The sequence below is a fragment of the Scleropages formosus genome, chromosome 4 (genome assembly GCF_900964775.1).
Source record: "Scleropages formosus chromosome 4, fSclFor1.1, whole genome shotgun sequence".
In the NCBI taxonomy this organism is placed as follows: Eukaryota; Metazoa; Chordata; class Actinopteri; order Osteoglossiformes; family Osteoglossidae; genus Scleropages; species Scleropages formosus.
Window position 1 is genome coordinate 28,201,972 of NC_041809.1, and position 21,366 is coordinate 28,223,337.

The 21,366-nt window shown below is 46.4% G+C and overlaps 2 protein-coding genes across 5 annotated transcripts; one reads left to right on the forward strand and one right to left on the reverse strand.

Moving 5' to 3' along the window:
- The first annotated feature begins 965 nt into the window (after positions 1-965).
- Positions 966-12,656, forward strand: LOC108934063 (F-box/WD repeat-containing protein 11-like). Of its 4 annotated transcripts, none has more exons than XM_018751554.2 (14): positions 966-1,055; positions 4,596-4,700; positions 7,052-7,114; positions 7,364-7,583; positions 7,899-8,085; positions 8,246-8,336; positions 8,426-8,563; positions 8,678-8,796; positions 8,892-9,141; positions 10,598-10,716; positions 10,837-10,947; positions 11,067-11,145; positions 11,564-11,728; positions 11,965-12,656. In XM_018751554.2, the coding sequence occupies exons 1-13, from the start codon at positions 1,017-1,019 to the stop codon at positions 11,723-11,725; spliced, it is 1,683 nt and encodes a 560-aa protein (XP_018607070.1). In that variant the 5' UTR covers positions 966-1,016; the 3' UTR covers positions 11,726-11,728; positions 11,965-12,656. The 4 variants fall into 4 exon arrangements, with proteins under 4 accessions (XP_018607070.1, XP_018607071.1, XP_018607072.1 ...); XM_018751555.2 differs by lacking the exon at positions 11,965-12,656 and adding an exon at positions 11,840-11,877; XM_018751556.2 differs by lacking the exon at positions 4,596-4,700.
- A 3,566-nt stretch (positions 12,657-16,222) lies between these two features.
- LOC108934269 (fibroblast growth factor 18-like) lies at positions 16,223-19,522 on the reverse strand. The gene is made up of 5 exons (XM_029251366.1): positions 19,491-19,522; positions 18,345-18,384; positions 17,871-18,048; positions 16,874-16,980; positions 16,223-16,771 (listed from the first exon to the last, which is right to left on the reverse strand). The coding sequence occupies exons 1-5, from the start codon at positions 19,520-19,522 to the stop codon at positions 16,502-16,504; spliced, it is 627 nt and encodes a 208-aa protein (XP_029107199.1). The 3' UTR covers positions 16,223-16,501.
- Positions 19,523-21,366: the final 1,844 nt, after the last annotated feature.

Sequence of the window (21,366 nt, forward strand, 5' to 3'; positions counted from 1 at the left end):
CTGGAACAACTTCCCTCTTTTCTACATTTGCGTCCCCCCAAGCACTGTTGCTTTTTTGTTGTAACTATTTTGTATGAATTGGTTATAACTGGCCACAGTTATTAAATGTTCTCATTGTTTGCAAAATGGGTGTGCAAGTTCTTGTGATCCTCCCCCCCCAATCCCCTTGTTTGCTATATACTTACTACAGTGGGTTAAGGAGTTCAATTTAAAGAATCAAATGTGTTTAACAAACAAGGTAAGCCAGTGAATCTGAGCAAGTATACATCCTAAAGTTATTTGTAGGTTTAGACTCAAATACAAAGGCATAGTGCAGGGTTTTAACACATTCTAAGTGCCAATATGGGGAAAAAATATTGAGACACGGTAGGAAGCAGTTTTTAGTAACCACAATAATTTAGGTAGCTGCAGGACTGCAGTGCATTGTCTTCTGTGGTACTTAAAAGGTTAAATATGTATTAACGAGTTTAGACAAGTTTTGGTGCTGTTGCTTTGTCTGAATCCCAGTTTGGAAGGATGGAATTTAGCTTGAACTGTAAAAATCCAGTAAAAAATATCCTGCTATATGCAGTATCCGGAACACTAAGCCGCTTTGGACCAAAGCGTCAGTTAATCGTAGTAACGTCGCGTGTGATATTTCAAAAAAATGTTTTTTTTTTTTTTTTTTTTTTTTTTTTAAATTATAAAATGTCGATGGACCACAAAATAATTTCCCCCCCCCCAGGACCGAACTAAGCAGTTCTTATAAGTGGTTCTTCAGAATGTGTTTCGGTTTTCCCTTCTCACTTGAACAATTAGTCGCTGGGGGTTACCTCCATCCTTGCCTTAGCAGCAGGACAGCCAATCACGTAACTTAACGTCCTGCTAACAACACCCTCGTTGTCAGTTAACAACCAATCAGGGGCGTGGTTTTCCAGGCGGTGGCTTCTGCCGTGTTCTGTGACGTCACTCCAGCCGTGGGCCGCCGGAGCTGGGCAGGGTTTCCATTTTCGCTACGGGCTTCGGGTAACGACAAGATGGATCCGGAGATGGAGGACAAAACGCTCGAACTGATGGTGAGTTTCGCTCAAATCAAACGGCTTAGTTCTTCAGGAGGGAGTGAGTAGAACGAAAGGAAAATCAACCGCGATGAGGAGCGCTGAGTCGCGGCCGGCTCGAGGAACGAGGGGAGGAGGGAGGAGGGCAGAGGGAGGGCCCCGCGTCGGGTTTTTTCGCTGAGGTGTCAGCCGGTCTGTCCGCTCGGCTGCTCGAGAGCCTGTACGCGAACGTTTCTCTATGCTCACGGAATATTGTGAGCTGTCGATGCGGGTGGAGGAGTAAAGCGAAGACAAAGACAAAACTGGTGTGTGACCGAAAGTGGGTTAGTGTCCGCTGCGGCGGCGCTGCGCCACACGGTGACGGGCCGCCGGACTAGCAGCACCGACCGTGGCGTGGACGATCCACCAGCACCGGTAACACACGGGCGACAGCGCTAGCCTGGGTGAGCTCTCAGCAGTGGTGCGCTAACACCAGTTACCGTGGTGTCAGCGGTACAGGGGTAGCGGAGCTCCACGGCTCCAGTCCCAGGGACCCAGCAGCTGTGACACGCGGGTAACACGATTTGTCAGCTGCCCCGGTTAGACGGTTAACAGCGCTGTCATCGGCACGGTAACACAGGTAACACGCTCACGGCGGGGTGTGAAGGGTAGTTCATTGTCCGCTGCGCGGCAACACCCGTACATCGCTGTCAGCGCGGTATGGTAACACCGGTATAATAGCGCTGGCGGCACGGACGGCGGTAGAGGAAAAAAAAAGGTGTCCGTTTCCGGTCCCTTCGGCTCGGAAGCTGAGGTCTCGCGCCGTCGTTACCGGTCTGATCTCATCACTGCTGCTCTGCGCAGAGGAAGTGAGCGCTGTGTGTGACACCATCGCTGCGCTGGGAAGTATCTGTAAAACAAGAAAAAAGGCGCATAGAGAAGCCCGTCGCGTCCAGTACAGGTGATTAACGACAGGTAGAGGAATTTGCTCTTTTCCTGATAAATTGTGCAGGTGTGTAGTTGCCCATCTTCTAACCGCTGGCTCTGAATCTGCTGTGCAGATGTTAAGTATTACTAGCAACACTCACGTTCTGTTTTGTAAACGAAAACCTCGAATTGCTCAGTTATGTCTGCCAAGCAGTTTAGCTATTTTTGTATAATAAAAATTTTGTCTTATTTTACGTATCTCAGTTTAGTTTTTCTCAGTCGGTTTACCTATCTGTGTATTTTTATAAATTGTAAAATGAAAGATAAAAATGTTTATGGACAAACCCTGCTCTCTGAGTCTGAAACAGAATTCATCTTTAAACCACGGGTTAGTGCTTGCCAAAATTCTAAGAAATGCTTCAAAATATTCCTGGATACTTCAGAAATTCTAGACTGGACTCTGTGCATACTGGTACGACAGCAGCTGTGGTCCAGTTTGCAGCACATTTCCCTAAACCTGTACAATACCTGCCACTATGAGCCCATCATCATCAGGACTTCACCTGTGCTTTGTAAGGGTCCTGTTGGTCAGATGCAGTTTCTCTCTTCATCAAGCGTCTCATACACGCTGCTGCTCATGCTTTTCCATGCTGGGCTCCGTATTCGTGCATTCGTTCTCACAAGTCTGGGATTTATGCCACATCTCCCGGTGGATACTTGGGACTTTGGCAATCAGCATTTTTCTCTTGGAGGCTTTTGTGGTATCTGTGCTGAGTGACATGTGAAGCTCTTTTTTTTTTAATTGTTGATTTCCAGATCTTGAGTGCGTTAGGACAGTCGAGCAGATGGTCTGAGCTCATCTGGACACGAGGGTCTTGCAGCATGTGGTTAGTCCACAGTTCTTCAGCACAGGAATGGCCTTTTCCTGAGAGAACATTTTCCCTTTACCATATAACATCCATCCATCTCATTAACCGCTTGTCCTGGTCAGGGTTGCAGGGGTCCGGGAACATATCCTGGAGTCAATGGGCACAAGGCTAGGGACCCTGGATGGGATCCCAGTCTGTTGCAGGATAGCCACACATCCACAAACTCATTCACCCATTCACGCAGTATGGGTAATTTAGCGTGAACCATATGACAACCTCTGGCCATTTGCGAGAGATTACAGGATTTAAGAGATCGTATTTTTCATGAAGGAAACAGATACGCAGGATTCAAAATAAGCAGTGAAAACGGGTGGATCAGAAGTGTGTCCTCAGTTCTTTTTCTTATTCCATAACTTACTTTTATTACTGGGCCATCCTTTATGTTGGCGCTAATTTAGAAGCATTAACTGTTTTCCTAGCATTACCACCTCACAGTGTCTGAGCTGTTCAGGGGTAGGTTCAAATCCGGCTCAGTCTGTGCTGGGTTTGCATGTTATTCCCGTGCCAGTGTGGGTTTCCTGCCAGTTCTAAGACATGCAGTTCTGGTGAATTAGCGATGCTAAATTGTCTGTACTGTGTAAATGGGTGAGTGTGGAGTGCGTGTTTCCATATCTGGCTACTCTGTGATGGACTGGCATCCCGTCCAGGGTGTACCCTCCTCAGCCTTGCGCCCAGTGTTTTCGGGATAGGCTCCTCTCTACCGCGACCCTGACAAGGACAAGCTGTTGACGAAAGTGAGTGTGAGTAAATGTTTTCCTACAAAATGGATTTATTTACAGCCCCACTTGTTGTGGAAGTGGAGTAGAAATATAGCCCATTAGATAATAGTGCTGGATCTGGAGAGCGTGATGCTGAAATTTTATATGTTTAAATTAATGACAGGGAAATTGATCAGAAGTGCTTTTCGCTCTGTAGAAGGACTTTGCAAATAGCCTGGACTACACCACACACCAGGAGTGTTTTGGTCAGACTTGCAGCTGGTTTTGTGTGTGTGTTTGTGAGGGAGAGAGTAAGGAAAGAGCAAGAACTAATATTGCTAGAGGACTCCTTGCTGGTGTTTGTGGCTGGTGAAGGAAGGGCTGAGCTTGGTGGAGCACAGCAGGCAGGACCCCATGTTGCTGACTCTAGTGGACCTGCAGGGCTGGAAACAACTGGGCCATTCAAGCCAGTCTGAAATTCCATCATCTCTCTCTGTGAGGGGGAATGAGAGGAGCCTGATGCTGTCCACTGCTGCTTTTAGTTTGAAGTACATTAAACATGGCAAATAGAAGCAGTGGATGAGGAGGAGACTTCAATAATTTGCAACAGGATATAAAAGCCAGGATTTCTCAGCTCAAGTCTTGAGAACCTCCCTCTGTGTGAGGGTTTTACTCTGGGCTGTATGTCGCTTTGGAGAAAAGGGTCTAAATATCTGCTAAATGAATACCTGTGAATGTAATGGTATTTTTGAGCTGCTGGTGAGATGAGTTGTAGCTGGGAGGGGATGGAGTGTAAGTTGATGTCACTTCTTATGTTTTCACTGAAATGCAGTTTGTTCCAAATCACTGGAGCCTTTTCAAGTTTCCCTCTGGTTCTGGTGTACATGCCCCCACTCCTCCTTTCTGGTGTGTCTGTGTGTGTGCGTGCGCATGGGTGTGTAAGACTCACTCTAATAGTTGTTTCTCCCCCTCTTCCCTCTGTCCTCCCTCCATCTTCCCTCCGTCTTCCCTCTCTCTGTCCGCAGTGCTCTGTGCCTCGCTCTCTCAGGCTGGGCTGTTCCTCGGTGGCAGGGAGCTTGTGTGCCCTGAGGTGTCTACAGAGCATGCCCAGTGTCCTGGGCCACAATCAGGTGCCTCTCTTCATTTCTGCCCCTGTGCTGTGTCATCCACATTGCGCATTCCTTCAGCCTCCCTCCTGACACTTCATCCCCTTCCTTTTGGACCCTTTCCCTGTGTATCAACTGTGCGGACCCCTTTCTACCATTTGTCCTGCATCTCCCCCATTCCTGGTCCAGGATGCATGAGGGAGTGAATGATGCATTATTGTAAAAGTATCGCATGTGGCGGTGTGTGCATGTAGGTTGGCTTGTGTGTGAGCTTACTGTGATATTAGGTCAAATGACTAGATTTTGACTGGGGTTTTGATTTCTGCTGTAGAATGTGTCTCAGGTTTGTCTGGGTTTGCCACTGTGTGTCAGGGCGCATCTTCTGATGTTTGTAGATTGATGTGTCCCATCAAGTCTGCCCAGTATCTGAGCCTGGCACCTTTGTAAAAGAGCCCAGAGCTCAGTAAATACAGGTGTGACTTACCAAGAAGCACTTTACAGTGCTTTGAATCAGCCGTTTTCAGCGGCATTCGTTTTGCAAGTCTGGACATATACTAGTAATGCTCTGTGGGAGAGCCCTTCATGTGCAATGAAGAGGATTTTCTTTTTTACAGCCCTGGGCTAGTGGTGTGCTTATCCCTCCCCAGCTGTGTTACTGTGGTCCTGTAGTGTGGATGTCAGCCTGTGTCTTGTTGGCCCACATTTTGTTGACTATGTGGCTGGAGAATAGATGAGAAGAAAGTTATTGAATGAATCCACAAGGCATCTGCTCAGAATGAAGAATTTGTTGATGTGATCTAGGTTAATGAGCAGTGAAGAAGGCACATGAGGTAGATGGAGGTAATGAAGTGAGCTTGTGTGGGGTGGTTAGGGAAAGACGAAGAGTGAGGGTGTGCCTTCCTCATTCATGCCAGATGGGACATTTACTATGGTTGCAGTTATAAACTAGTTTTCATCTAAGGTAACTTGCAATTCTGTGTACAGAATCAAACCATCTGCAAGCACTCCTGCATTTATACAGCAAACAAGTGTACAGTCGCTCCGCCAAGGTAGACGTAATTCAGGTGAAAAGATTTCAGTTGTACAAGGAGTGTCATTTAATACTGCTACTTTAACTTGCAAGGTATTTCTTTGTGTTTATGATTACTACGTTTGGCTTTCACCAGTCTCCGGGTGGTCAAGCGGTGCGAGTTCAGAGTCACCTTGTGGTCTTTTTGCAGTTAGTTTGGTTTGTCACTACAGTAACCCCTTGTTTGCTAGTTTTATGATCTTGGTAATCATGGCTTCTTTGGACTCTCCGAACAATGTCTGTGTCATTGCTTTCATCGATTTGTCTTCCTTTTTTTTTTTTTTTTTGTCTTTGTAGGATGCACATACACACGCTGAGTATCGTATGTGTCTTGTTTGTGGACATTAGTTAAGGGTATGTGATTGCTACAAGAGAGCTCAGTGAGGGCTGGTACAGTAACCGTCTCATATCATTAACTGTTGAGGTACTTGTCCATTTTAATGGGATTTTGTGAAATTTTAACATAAATGGATGTCCAATTTTGAGCTCAGGAACACACACTGCTTGCCATTAAACTAATAGTAATGATGTCTTCACTTTCTGAGAATTCACCTTATGAAGTGTTTTTTTTTTTTTTTTTTTTTAAGGAATTAATTACTTTTGTAAATCATGGGGAAGACTATAACATACTCACACAAAATAAGAGCAGTTTAGAGTCACCCCTCCACCTGGTTTCCTCTAACATATCTTTAGACTGTGGGAGGAAACCAGAGCACCCAAAGAAAATTCACACAAACATGGGTAGAACATTCTAACTCTACACAAGCTGAGTCAGATTCAAACCCATTGAAACCCATGTCTGAACAGAACTACCCTCCGATACAAACATGCCTAACCCACAATGCAACCAAGAATGTAAAAGAACCTGTCAGAATCCAAATAGTTGGGAGAGAAAGTCCTTTGCATGAATGCATTGTAGAGTTGCTGAAATCAGTTCTTGGCACAAACAGCCAGAGATGTTCTGCTTTTGTGTGTGGCCTTCCTTACATCTGATGAATCAACTCGCACTATAGTGGGTTACCCCCATGCAGGTTGGCACTGATCTGTGGCCTAACACAGGCCCCATTGATTGGAATGTGGAGCAAAGAGCTCAGACTAATTCAAAGAGCTCTCTGTGGACCTCATCCGTTTCGCAGAGCTATTGGTAGCTAATGGGACTACGTGTATAATGGAAACAAAAAGATGTCTTTCACCTGGCTTGAAAGGATTGCCTTTGTTTGACATTCACATTGTTCTTCCTCTGAAGCCTGTGTGTGAAGCTTTTAACCCACCTCCATTACACTCAGAATCCCTCACTCTTTTCCAGAACACCTCTGTAATGGAGTCCCAAAATGATGAACTTTCCCCAAAGAAGACCACGGTGTTTAAGGTGGGTAAATCTGAGTGCTGGGCAGCTCCCTCTAGTAGACAGTCCAGATTGAGTCAGTTGGAAGACACCCCATTTTAGCTAACAGTCTGAGCTCATGCATCTGAAGGAAACCTAGCTGACAGTTTATGGCCCGTCAGTTGGGAAGTCAGGTTTTGGTCAGTTGCAGTTTGCTGGGACAACCTCATCACAAGTTGAGAAGATGGTTTGTGTGTTCCGGCTAATGGTCCTTACCACTTTTCTTCTACTCAGATTATTAATGGGCCGGTGACAGGCTCCAGGAAGAGGCCATCAGAGGGCAACTATGAGAAAGAGAAGGACAGGTGCATACAGCTGTTTGACCAGTGGTCTGAAGCTGACCAAGTGGAGTTTGTGGAGCACCTCATCTCGCGCATGTGCCATTACCAACACGGCCACATTAACTCCTACCTCAAACCAATGCTGCAAAGGGATTTTATTACGGCACTACCAGGTATAAACATATAAATTCGCACACATGTTTCTGCATCAACCCCTGTGCCAGACTTACTAACACATACACCCACAAACACTGGGACACGTCAGCCTGTATCTCAAAGCTATGCTGCAAAAGCTCTTCAGGGTGCCAGCTGATGCATGCCCATTCACATCGTGCCAGCATAGCTCATATGAACATGTTTTGTCACTTATAGACTTCACGCAAATATTTGGGTACAGGCAACACTTAATACAAATATGTACATTAGAATTCATTCAGGAAGCACCCAAATGCCCAAAACTGTCTTTCTCATGAGTTGTGTTTCTTCAGCCCAGGGCCTGGACCACATAGCAGAGAACATCTTGTCCTTTCTGGATGCGCGCTCACTGTGTGCAGCTGAGCTGGTGTGTAAGGAGTGGCAGCGTGTCATCTCTGAGGGCATGCTCTGGAAGAAGCTCATCGAACGCATGGTCCGCACTGACCCCCTGTGGAAGGGCCTGTCTGAAAGGCACCAGTGGTGAGTTCATGGCAGTTGGAGGATATGAGCTTCTAGAGGAGCCTATTCATGTGATGACTGCTGTGATCTTTCTTGTCTGTCCCCGGCATCAGGATGGTACGGTTGTGTGCTTCTCCTTTTGAATTGTGTCATCTCACTTAGCGCAGTTGTCTTTCACCAGGGAAAAGTACCTGTTCAAGAATCGTACAGCAGAGGTTCCTCCAAACAGCTACTACCACTCCCTGTACCCTAAAATCATCCAGGATATTGAGGTAGGTCTGTTTGGAACAAATGAAGGTTGTTTTTTCTCCTTTTACTTTCTCTACTTGCGTAACACTCCCCTTTCTCTCTCGCCTCTCAGACGATCGAGGCAAACTGGCGCTGCGGAAGACACAACCTGCAAAGAATTCAGTGTCGCTCGGAAAACAGCAAGGGGGTTTACTGCCTGCAGTACGACGATGAAAAGATCATCAGTGGCCTCAGGGACAACTCCATTAAGGTGTGTCGCTGTGCTTGTGTTTTTTCGGTCGTTGTGTATGCATCACTTTGCGCGTGCTTCGCTTTGTGTGTTTACCAGACTTGCCATGACACAGGCTAGCTGTGTGTGCTGTAGGTGTGGGACAAACAGACTCTGGAGTGCCTGAGGGTCCTGACCGGCCACACGGGCTCAGTGCTATGCCTGCAGTATGACGACAGGGTCATTGTCACAGGTTCCTCCGATTCCACCGTCAGGTAAACTTGGAGGGTGACAGCGTTGCATGGGGCTTGGGATATGTTTGAGGGCCAAGGGCCGTTTGAAACATGTGACATCCTGGATCACTCCTCAGGGTCTGGGATGTGAATTCAGGAGAGGTGCTCAACACCCTGATTCACCACAACGAGGCTGTTCTGCATCTGCGCTTCTGCAACGGCCTAATGGTGACGTGTTCCAAGGACCGCTCCATTGCTGTGTGGGACATGGCGTCGCCCACTGACATCAGCTTGCGGCGCGTGCTGGTGGGCCACCGTGCCGCTGTCAACGTTGTTGACTTTGATGACAAGTACATTGTGTCTGCTTCGGGGGACCGCACCATCAAGGTGAGTTTGGACTTGGACCTCAGTCCACAAAAAAGTCCTCAGAGTCCCAGAAGCTTTAGCTTTTTAGCTCTGTTCAGTTATTACAAACTGTTCTATATTTATTATATTTTCTTCAGGTTTTCATCTCCTCATGTTTGAGACTCCTTTTATAAGTTTGAAGCTGTCATGGACTTTTAAAATTGTTGAAAGTGCTGGGGCTTTGATAACGGCGCATTTTTTGTTCATATACCTTTGATGGTAATTTTCAGGTAACATGCAAGTGAATACCGGTTGATGCTGTTAAGGTTTTTCAAAAACAGCAATGTTATTTTGTAGCTTTTAAGTACAAAGCCCTTCACTGTATCCTTTATTCCATACACATGTGCTCACAGTTTAATTCCACTGCTCTTCCAGTGGATGGCGATGTTGTATTGCAAGTGCATTCTGCTTTTACACTGTATGTTCTTTCAGCCTTGGCTAGCGCTGAGCCTCAGGTCCTTTTTACATTCTCATCCCATGGATTGCTGCAGTAACCCCCTGGCCATGTATAGTCTGTGCAGGTCAGTGCAGACAAGGCACATGCACCCCCCTATAGTGAGGGCCCAGTTACACAAACACCTCACCTTCCCCTGCAATGTGGGGCTTTTCGGGCAGCAGAATATAAGGAAAAATGGGGGCATGACCAAATAATACCATAAGATGGTTTCCTGCCAAAAATGTCGTATACTTAAAAAATATTCTCATACAGAAGAAATAATTGGGGAGGGCCCATGACAGGATGTGTGGAGTGGGAGATATCCACCCCATTAGTGTTTCTGGAATTCTTGGCTCTATAGAGCAAGGGCAGGGGAATCCTGTGGGCAGCTGGAGGTTAGCATTAGCCCTAGCAATGGGATTAAAGGTCGAAGAGGGGCACACAGCTCATCGGTGTTCTTTCTGCTCTGTGATGTGGGATTACATGTATGTATTTACATTTATTTATTTAGCAGACTCTTTTCTCCAAAGCAACACAACATAGAGTTCGCTGGTAGTTAGTCCAAGCACTGTATTCACCAAGGTGATTTACAATGTACTGTATGCTATTTAGCTGATGCTTTCCCCCAACAAAGTTAAACTATGTACAATCATCCAACTCTTTAAACAAGTCTCTCTTTGTTTTTAAACCTGAGCAACTTAGAGTAAATACCTTGCTCAAGAGTACTAGAGCATTTGAACCTGGGTCTTTCAGATACAGGAGCTTTAACCACTATGTTACCTGTTACCACTTGAGTTCTTCAATAGCTGTTAAGTTTAAATTTCATGTATATTTACTCATTCAAGTCACGTATCTTAGTGGAAGGTACAGTGGCAAACTTTTGCCTGGGATATTAAGCTGCAGTTTTTATCACATGTCAAATTTTACTTTGGTGTTGCCAGGGATCCAGCTGTAGTTTGAATATAAGCAAGTAACACCCATTTGCCCACTCTTATTCTCCAGGTGTGGAGCACAAGCACATGTGAATTTGTCCGAACCCTGAATGGACACAAGCGGGGCATCGCCTGCCTGCAATACAGAGATAGGCTCGTGGTCAGCGGTTCATCTGACAACACTATCCGGTTAGTGTGTATGTGTGCGCGCACGTGTGTGTGTGTGTGTGTGTGTGTGTGTGTGTGTGTGTGTGTGTGTGGGGATTTCCACCCTTTTCTATATATGTTACTGTATTTTACTGCCCACAGGCTGTGGGACATTGAGTGTGGTGCATGCCTGCGCGTTTTAGAAGGACATGAGGAACTGGTGCGTTGCATTCGCTTTGACAACAAGAGGATTGTCAGTGGAGCCTATGATGGGTAGGAGAAACGCACATGTTACAGCTGGTTGTCTGGGACAGGAACATACACACACTTTGTGTTTATGCAGTTGTTGTATGAGATCTCTAATCCCCAATGGACTCTTTCTCACTTTGCAGTAAAATTAAAGTGTGGGATCTCCAAGCTGCTTTAGATCCTCGAGCACCAGCTAGCACCCTCTGTCTACGAACACTGGTGGTGAGCATCTAGGTTACTGTGTGTGAAGCTTTCCCCCTTCCTCTGTGTCTCTAGCCTATATCTCTCATCTTTGTGTCTCTTTGCCACCATCCCTTTCCTTGATTCTGTGTCACTGTCTCTTTATCTGATGCTGGTGGTGAGCAATTTCCTCTGTTCCACTCCTCTTGGTTTAACTGGTCAGGTAACTGTCCTTTCTGCCTTGCCACCCATCCATGTGACTTTGTGCCATTGCCTGTCTATCTTACTTTGTGTCTGCTTCCATGATTGATCTTTTCTTTGAGAATGTGTGGAGGGATTTAAATCATTAGTTCTGACCAACCAGGCTTTATAACTACGGGACTGTTCCAAGAGCACTGCTCTGGAAGTGGGGCAATCCTGTTTCAGTCCTAATATTTACCTTGACAATGTTGTTTTCCAGGAACACTCTGGCCGTGTTTTCCGGCTGCAGTTTGATGAGTTCCAGATCATTAGTAGTTCTCATGACGACACTATTCTCATCTGGGACTTCCTGAACGTATCGTCTATTGGGCAGACAGAGGGGCGATCCCCTTCCCGCACTTACACCTACATTTCCAGATAGCAGGTATGTATGTATGCTTTCTCTCACACACACAGGTTCTCTCAAGGACATAGTCCAAAGCTACATTTTTTTTCTTTTTTTTTTAAATTTAGCCTGTGTCCTCTCTTGTTACAGGTCCAGTGGTGACAACTCTGTGTGTGTGTGTGTGTGTGTGTGTGTGTGTGTGTGTGTGTGTGTGTGTGTGTGTGCGCGCGTGTGTGTGCGTGTGTGTGTGTCCTGTGTCTTGGTGTCTGGTTTAGGGTGGATGGGGCAACCCACATAAGCAGCCCGGAGGACTGCTCCCTCGGCCGTCATCTCCTCGCCATGTCACCCACTGCTCTGTACCCTGAATTGCTGCTCTTGGATGTTCTGTGCTAGCGGGTGCTCCTCTAGCGCCACTGTGCCATCCCGCCAGCCTACCGCCCTAGAGACGGACCGACATGAGGAGAGACAGGACTCTAATCTCAGCCAACGGGCGCGGCACGAATGGGAGGGGAGGATGTGTGGAATCTGGCCCCCACGCACTCAGCAGACTGTGGGACAAGCCTCCACCAGGCTCAAGGATCTCATTTCACTATTTTGTGGCACAAAAAAGAGGAAGTTGTGGAAAGATGAACTGTAACTGTTTAACTTGACCTGGAGCCTGAAGTGCATGATTGATGGAAAGGTCTCCAGTTGTGGTGTCCTCTGAACTATTTTTGTCTTTTTTATTTTTTATTTCTGAGGTGAAGTGTTTTTTTTTGGGGGGGAATACTGTACTAACCATTATAGTTTCATCGTCCTTACCTGCACCCCTCTTTGCTGTCTGCCTGCCTAGGTTCTTAAAAACCTATAACATCGAACTAAGTTTAGCTGTAAACAGAAGTGTCTTGTCAAAATTGTGTTGTATATTAAAATGATTTTTTTAAATGACAAAAGCAGACATTATAAAAGAATAAAGTATTTGACTGTGAAGGTGTATTTACACACGTATGTGCGTGCCTTATTTAGGTGTGGTATGCTTGCGTATTCTCTGCACTTGTATCTGTGAGCTCACACTAGCAAGACATTAATATTGGGGAGGTAGTCTGCAGCTTCCTGATGTTTCTGTCAAGTGGAGGTGCATGCAGTCTCGGAATGTGGGCTGTGGTCGCCGGGCTGGCCGAGCTGCCGCCAGGAGGGGATGTGGATGGAGGCCTTGGGTGGGATGCCGTGGGCCTCAGACAACCGCTCCACCCGGCCGGCCGGCTCCATTGACTCTGGAACGCCTGGGGCTCTTTCAAGTGTAGCCCAAAATGCATTCCTCCAAAGTGGGGTTTGCTAATTTATTGATGTGCTGGCTAGAGGCCTGGAGAAGGAGGGTTAATGTACATTAGTTCAAAAATCATCCACTGGGTCTTTTTCCTGCAGTGCTCTCTGCAATGTTGATTCAACATCGAGCGGTGGTCCAGTCCCCTGCAGCTGACCCCTTGTTGGAGTTGAGAGGGTCTCAGCGCTCCTTTAAATGCACCAGAGTAACACTTGTCACACCTTAAATGTGACTCTACAGCTGTGGATTCTGTTCTTATCTATTAGCTGGACTGTTTGAGAAAATGAGTGACCCCAAGTCTAGAGTCCCTTTTGTTGCTGTTTGCTGCTTCATTTTGCTGTTTTCTTCCATAAACTTTCCAGCAGATAAAGGGCTGAGTTTGGTGAGGGGAGAGGCAAAATTGTGCACATTTTAAAATAGTCAGCACCAACTTTTTTGCACCACACTGTTACTAGGATGCAGATTAGGTTATTCTATAATTTGTCCTGCCAAGACTCTGGGTATTCTTCTTGTAGGATATCCTTACAGAAGCAAGTGAACTTGTCAAGCAGATCTGATGTTTAAAAAAAAAAAAAAAGTTTTGTTTCAGACAAGAATGGTTTCAGCGCAACACAAACAATGGATGTTTTGTTCAAATGTGGCTTTGAATCCAGTCCTATGCTTTCGGGATGGGCTCCAAACCACTGTGACCCTGTACTGGACAAGTTCTTATTGATGGTGCATGGATAGACAATGTAATGGTGAAAAACAAGACTTCCTAAGTTACTCACTTATCCATTTGAGCTGGTCAGGGTCTCAGCTGCCCAGAGCCTGTCTTAGGAAGCAAGGCTGACAGGGGCGGCACACCCCAGGAAGGATGCCAGTCCATTCCTGCGTGCCATCACCAATTCACACTACAGGCAACTGAGTATCACAAGTTCTCCCGAACTGCATGCCTCTGTACTTCGGGAGAAAACACATACGGACACGCAGAGAACATGCAAACTCCACACAGAGTCAGATTTGAACCTACGGCCAAACAGCCCAGGTGCAGCCCTACCTTCCACGCTACCCTAATTTAGTAAATAAACTTGTTAAAAATTAATTTCACAAAGGCAGTCTTTATTCAGTCAAATATTACCATGAAATACTGCGCAGGACATGACTGCTACAGAGCTTGAGAAAGTGTGGTGTGAAGGAGTGTGAAGATGCTCAGGTAGGTGTCTTATGCCCATGAAACTCCTTGTGTGGAAGTCAGCATCCCTGAGTCAGTGATGAGAACAAATTAAATCAGGGTTCAAGTGAAGATTACTTTAAAGGCAAGCAGTTTTGGCCCCACACTTAGGATCACTTTATTATTTATTATATTTATTATGATGAATATGCTTGTATTTATTAAAGGCTGCCACCTTGAGCACTGCCTGTGCAGCCTGCCGCAGGTGGGCAGTCAAATGGAGATCTCCTTTTCCAGATTCACGTATTGCTGTTGTCTTTGCTGTTAATACATCCTTCATAACATGTTGGTAAGTCAGGCCTAGATCTCCAGCTAGCTGCCTCAAACTAAACCTGTTGCCCACAGGTTATAATTTGGCTGCGGAGAAAAGTCGCATTCCTGCCAGGAACTGTTTATTTGCTTGGCAGAGCTTATGAGCTGAGCAACCGTGCGAAGCTCACAATTTTAATAATTTACATTTTTACAGCTGTATCTTTTTCTCAAAGAATTTGAGGTGTAGCAAGTTAAGCAAAAGCATTTCCAGACACAGGAGAAATGCCCAGACAGCAACTGAACTCGCCATGTTCTGATTTCACGACCTGTTCCTCTAACTACTGTGCCTCCTGCTGGCATTGAATGGAGTCGAGAGACTTGCTCCAGGCAGATTACTGTGGTCAAGTACACACCTCTCCCCCTCCCTGAGGAATGTGGTTATGTTCTAAGCCTTGCCCTTCACTTGCTGGAAGCTTTGAGAATGAGAGCCCATGTGGATTGATCTAGTTATGACTGCCAAAGTGGGTTCACACCCAGGTTTCACAGTCAGCAACAATAAAGACACTTCAAAGAGTGTTTTTTTTTCCTTTCTCTCTTCTCCAATTGTTCTCAAGACACGGTGACGTAACGCAGTCAATGTAATTACCTAATACGACCACCAGATGGTGACAAATCACTCCTCCTCGCCTTATAGCTGTAGACTCGATTTCCTACCTGGTGTTACCTATAATTTTGTAAAGGATTTGTAAAAACACATGACAAAGAAATTTTGCAAATAAACAATTTATAACATTGGATTAGACCTCTCAGGATGTCTCCTTGTGTGTGAGTTTATCAGGGTGCCAAGTTTTGTAGATGGTGATAGTAAGCATGTCTGTGTGACAGTGAGTGTGTAGATGGGCTTCTGTAGCTCATCGACAGTAAACTCCCATCTATTCCATTTTTATAGTAGTTGAGGACAATTTGAGACAACAGCAGAACCACAATGATATACTACAACATAAACTCTTTAATGAGGCAGTCAAAACCGTCTTTACTTGAGTGCCATATACAGAACTTAAATAAATAGTTTTTTCTAAATAATAATAATAATAACAATAATAATAATTTGCTTATTTTGTTTACATTTGAATGAATTTTTTGTTCCTAGTTGATCCCTTTAGTACACATATATGAGGCTTTGATGATCAGTCGACCATCCTGGTAGCAGCTTTCATGTCACCGGTGAGCAGGAGCTCCCTGTGTCGTCTTCAGTAAAGCACGGAGAGGGTCTTTGGTAGCTTGGCTTTTTTGGCATGGCAGGCCTGATGGGCTGTTTGGAGATGTGAGGACAATACATCCACAGTTTTCTCCAACCCCTGATCCTCACAGCGTCACACAGGACAGCTGATGTCAGCTTTTTTGGGTTCTCACACTTCGATCGGTCACATGTAAGTACGCTCATGCACACAGTCTCACGTTTAGCAGGTTTAGCAGCAAGGAAAGAGAGCCCTTCCCTTTCATTGTCAGTTTTCTCCTGTGATCTCTGGTCGGGCTCATGGTCTGATTTGGGTCTGATGCTCTGTCTGGACTGACTGCGTACGTTGTTTCTTGTCCTGCAAAAGGGCCTCCGTGCTTCAGGTCAATCTGCTTTCTGGGACTATACCGCTCGGTCCATCCCGGCCAGTGATACAATTACAGTTGCTGTCCAACAGATGATCAAGCTGAGAGGCCAGCGTCAGCTCGCCAGTGCTTGTTAAGAAACAGTCTGTAGCCCTGGGGGCCATATGCAGGTCTATTCTGGATAGTGGTACATGACAACATACGGGGAGATGTATCACAGGGCTCTGTTAGCACATTCAGAAGGTTGTGTGACAGCTGCCTGTAGTCTTTATGCAGCACATATTAGCAAGATCGGTGTCAGCAGGGTGTGCATGGTTGCTGTCCGTTAACAGTGCGTTTGCCTGCATGATGTGTATCAGCAGGGTCTGTTCATCATGGGGGGCATCTTAACAGAGTGTGCTAGCAGCGTATGTGTCGGCAGGGTGTGTGTTAGCTGGATCTGCTAGCGACTGTTTGTTGCTTGCATCCTCTTGCTCCTCTTACTGATGGTGGTGAAGCGGAAGGCGTGGAGCTCTGGCTGCTCACCCGGGGGGAAACGCTTCATGAAGTGCACATCCTGCTGGTTAGGGAGGGTGTGAGGGCCGCGCCGAGGTCGCCCCCTCTTAGTGAATCCCACATACCACCCTGCATAGCGTGCAGACATCAGCGCCGTGTAGTTGTTTTCCAGCACCATCTCCACAAAGACACAGTCTGCACTGCGACTGCTGGGCTTCTAGAAAACACACCAGCCTGGTTAGATCTGATGTGAGAACACGGAGCCATCACACTGTTCCAGCATCGGATCCCCGAGTTTTTGGACTGCTCCTGCACTCACCTTCCCAACCAGCTTGCCACGGCGGTTCATGCACAGGTAGTAGTTAGTCTCCTTCCCACGTATTCTCACCTGGCTACCAAAGGTGTCAGCCTCCACTATGAGCTGGGCTTGTGAAGAGAGAGGCAGTGGGACAGATAGACAGGTGAGTTATTAGAGAGGGTGTTGCTCCCCATTAAGAGTTGTGATTTCCAAGAGTGGGACAAAGAAAGGCTAAAACAGCTCTGGAATCCAAACCATCCTCCCAAGCGCTGCACTGTTTTATTTTGTGATTGCTGCAGGGCTGTTTAATGTTCACCCTCCAGTCTTGTCAATTCACATTCTTTGGGGAATTTGAATTCCCTTAAGTTTGTTTCATTTTATTACACAACGTGTACCTCTGCCTATTTTATCTTAATTCAGTGCACTCTACGATGTTGCCTACCTTTCTACCTCCCACTTCATAAATTCCCTTTCCTTTTTCTTATGCACTACTTTCGTCTATTTCAACATGGCTGATGATTCTGCCTTGTAAAAAAAATAAGAAGGTTCCCGTGACCTTAAATGCCGGGAGGTCTGATAAAATCTATAACCTTTTCCTTTTCTCTGCTTTTCTTTCTGCGGCTCCTTTTATTACATATTTGTAATTAAAGTGTCTCTCCCTTCAGCTTTTCTGCTTTTACCTGACCACTGCCAGTTCTTTCAGCTTTTTCATACTCTGACACGGTCTGATAGGGTACCCAAAGGTTTCGGTATTCCCTTTGATTGGTATACCCTGCAATTCCTTGAAATTACCTATAAAAGGCTTGGTATGGCTTGGCAAACTGTGACAATGATTCAATACATTCAGCACCTTTATTTAGGTAAAAGTCAAAAATATGAGTGAGAGAGGAGAAAAAAGGGTATATTTACTCTGAACAAGGCAGCCTTAAAGGCGAAAATGTGCATTTCTTATTTTTGCATGCATACATATGAGTGTACTAGTGTTTGTGTTTATATGTGTCAGTCTGCATTTACCTACCATACTTGTCTCCATCATCTCCCTTGGCACTGATCTTCCTCCCCAGGACTTGCACATGCTTCCCACTGGTTCGGCTGTACAACTGGTAGACCCGGTGCTGCCTCCTGCTCATGGCATCACGAACCCGTGTCTGGTTCTCCACATGCACACTGAAGTTCACACCATCCGTGCCAAACACCTGCTTGGTCCGACACGTAGATGTTTGCAGCGCTAAGCAGACGCTGACTCATTCATCCGTACAGGTGGATGCTAACACCATCATATACACTTACTGACACCCAGACATTGACACCATCGTAAACACACACCTAACACTCCTCCTTAGTATATTTCAGTCAGTGTCAGTCATTAATCTTGCATGTAATTTTCTCTCTGTAATCATTGTCTATACTTGTCATCATGTTACCACCGGGATGAAATGTGAAGAGACTACATTTTTGACAAACACACACACACACACACACAGTGTCTTACCTGCATAGGGCTGCACGCAGCAAACAGTGTCTGGACACATCTGAGAAACAGAAGGTACAGCAGAAGGGAAAGAGAAAGAGAAATTTAAGATATCATTACACCAATAATATTAATTAAGAGGGCTGGCAAAGATAATGACAAGACACTAAAGACAACAGGAATGACCATGTCAGCTAGTGGAGTACAGGCTGGGTCACCTGTACTGCTTTTTTACACAATTATGCTGTCTTTCAATCTGGAAAAAACTATCAGATAAGGAACAAAACAGCAATCCCCAGCTCTTCCCTATATTATGCCTCTGTTTTACCCAGAGTGATGCCAGGCCTCCCCCAGATAGCAAGGGTAGAGCAACCTGGTGGCTTTCTGCTCAATAGAAAGAGTAAACCTCCCCTCTTCTGCTCCTCATTACTGCCACCTGTCACTGTGCATAGCAGTGATAGTGAGATTTGGAGCTCAGAAGCAGATGTGGAGGAGAGGGACTGGAGGAGAAGGCAAAAGGAAAGGGGAGTTACAGATGTGCAGGGAGGATTGGGAAGATGCAGGTTTACACTCCTTTGGGCCACACAGTGCACACATCTTTTATCTCATTTGGCTGTTTTTTGGCTGTTTGTCAGATATTTCATTTGACTTTGCCTACAGATCTGGGCTTTTCCTATTTATACAGTGTGGTTTTTAGTGTGCAAGTTTTAGTCACAGGTGTGTCCTCTTTAACCCAATCTCTCCCCCTGTGTCCCTAAAAGGCTCACTTGTGCCAGTCTAGCCCTACCTTCAGCACTAAGAGCATTTACTTTTTACCTAGTGCTGATCCCCTGGTTATCATGCAGTCAAGTAAGTAACTAGCAACAACTAGTTGTAACTACTATTTGTAACTCACTACCTGCTCAAAAAGTAAAGTAAAAAAATTGGGCCAGCACCAAGAATCACATGTGAATGTAGATTCTAAACATAAACACCTGCTGCTCTTTCTATTGAAGTGTAAGCAGTAACAGCTCCTGAAAAGTATCAGATAAACAGCTCTGTTGGCCGTGTCTGCTTTATAGTGTTCCTTATGGTCTGGAACAGCACAAAATGCCCGTGGGTCCCTGGACTGCGGTCCCCCCCCCCGGACACGCACAGCCAGCAGGTCCATTGGTATCGTTTACTCACAAGAGAGCCACAGAGAAAAGGAAGGACCGCATCGCTCCCCTGCAGTCAGAACCGAGCCGCTCCACTAGTTCCCACGATCGGAACCCTCAATCCGCGGGTCCCGGTCGTGAATCCGTGGTTTTGACGTCCGTTTATAATCCGTTCAGTGGAGCGGGGGTTTCATATACAAACTGGGATCCACGAGCATGAGCGGCAGATGCCGGGCCCCCCGTTCACCGGGAGGCAGGTTGAGTTCTGGGACCCTCCCTGTAGCCCCCTCCTGCGGACCCAAATCGCAGGATTCTGAGGCTCCGGCACGGGACTGAGTCAGTCTGTATTTTAAATATTTCACACCAGAAGTTGTGGCGAGTGGAAAAGTGCTGCCACTTCAGACGTGTACGCGTGCGATTTCTCTTCTCCGAAAAGCTTGGCTTTGCGCGAACTTTCCCCAGTTATTGCCCGCAGATTCAACGGGTGGAAGTCCTCATGTCACCTTCGAGGGTGAGCAGCACATTTCTCCAGTTACTTGCGGCGCGACGACGTGTGAGACCATGAAGGCGGTGCGCAGCTGCCAGCCACCCCACCGCTCGTATCAGAGTTAGTTTTGTCAAAGTCGTTTAAAAAGAATTACATTATGATTATTTCTCTTTGTGTCTCACTTAGCAGTCAGGTTAACTTTGTCATGATAAGCGCCAGAGGAATTGACGGAGCTGAAGAACCGAGTAGTGGGAAGGAGGGATCGAGGGAATGAGGTAAGGAAGGAGTCGATCCACTCACTGCTCTAGTCCCACAGATGTGTGGTCAGTTCCCGCGGGAGGCAGAGCACCTGGACAGGGCGGAATGGAGCGCGGCGAGGTGACAAGAGCTCTGTGGGCGCCGAGTGCTGCCGCCCGCCGGCTTCTGTCATGGCTAATCCGCCCGGAGAAGTCGCGAAATCCGGAGCTCGGGAGACAAGAACCTGTCCTAGGCTGTGTGAGTTACGAAGCAAGAGCTTGGAGAGCCAGAAGAGAAAGAGGATGCCAATCATGCGGAGCGGTCCAGCTCTTGAGGAGACTGAGCGACAGCGATGACATCTACGGATTTTGCGAAAGAAGGGCGACTGCGCACCGCACCTAAGTCCTGCACGCCGCACCTGGTCCTTGCAGTCGCTCACTTCCCGACGGCAGCTTTGCACGGAGCTCACTTACAAGAGACCAGCGCGAGCACAGGCAGATGACATCACCCTTAATTTCTGAAAAAAAAAAATGCAACCCGATCTACTTTTTTTAAACTGAGTCAGGACGTCGGGAAGGTGCACGCGATTTTTTTCTTTTTTTTTTTTTTTTTTTTTTTTTTTTGCTCCAGGTCGAAGCGACCGTGTGTCTATGCTTTTTTGATTATTTTGAAAAGCATAAAACGAGTCACTGCATGAGAAACGCAGACGCTGTCTTAACAGCATTTACAGAACGACTTCGGAACCTGTTCGATGGATGTTTCTGTGGACTCAGTTTTTCCTGCATGTAAATTAAATCAAAGGTATTAAGGCCGCAGATGGATACCAGGACACCACTGAACACATTAGCAGTTCAGTTCTCCTGCCTGTTCTCTTTCTCAGGCAACGCATGCACGTGTCAGGGTGAATGGTTAGTGACCATTGTTACGGGTGTAGGATTTAACGGAGGACGAAGAGGCGCGCGGCGGAGGCACGTGCTGTCAGTGTCCCCGCTGAACCCTCCTCGCGAGGTCGTCCAAGTCCAGAGGGTTCACTTTGACACCCGAGAGAAAGGAGATGCAACTACCGGGGGGTGTCACTGCTCACTCACTGTCACCTCATCAGTTCAGTTCCATCTGTGAGACGGTGCACGAGCCCACACAGAAAAAGTTAGCGCTTGTCACGTTGCCCACAGCAACCGGTACA

Coding starts and splice junctions, on each gene's coding strand:
- LOC108934063 (XM_018751554.2), top strand. CDS start 1,017: ATGGATCCGGAGATGGAGGACAAAACGCTCGAACTGATG. Junction 8,564..8,677: donor TCAGGGACAACTCCATTAAG/GTGTGTCGCTGT, acceptor TGTGTGCTGTAG/GTGTGGGACAAACAGACTCT. Junction 10,948..11,066: donor GTCAGTGGAGCCTATGATGG/GTAGGAGAAACG, acceptor CTCACTTTGCAG/TAAAATTAAAGTGTGGGATC.
- LOC108934269 (XM_029251366.1), bottom strand. CDS start 19,522: ATGCGGTCCTTCCTTTTCTCTGTGGCTCTCTT. Junction 18,049..18,344: donor CTGCGTGCAGCCCTATGCAG/GTAAGACACTGT, acceptor CGGACCAAGCAG/GTGTTTGGCACGGATGGTGT. Junction 16,772..16,873: donor GTGGCAAGCTGGTTGGGAAG/GTGAGTGCAGGA, acceptor TGTGTTTTCTAG/AAGCCCAGCAGTCGCAGTGC.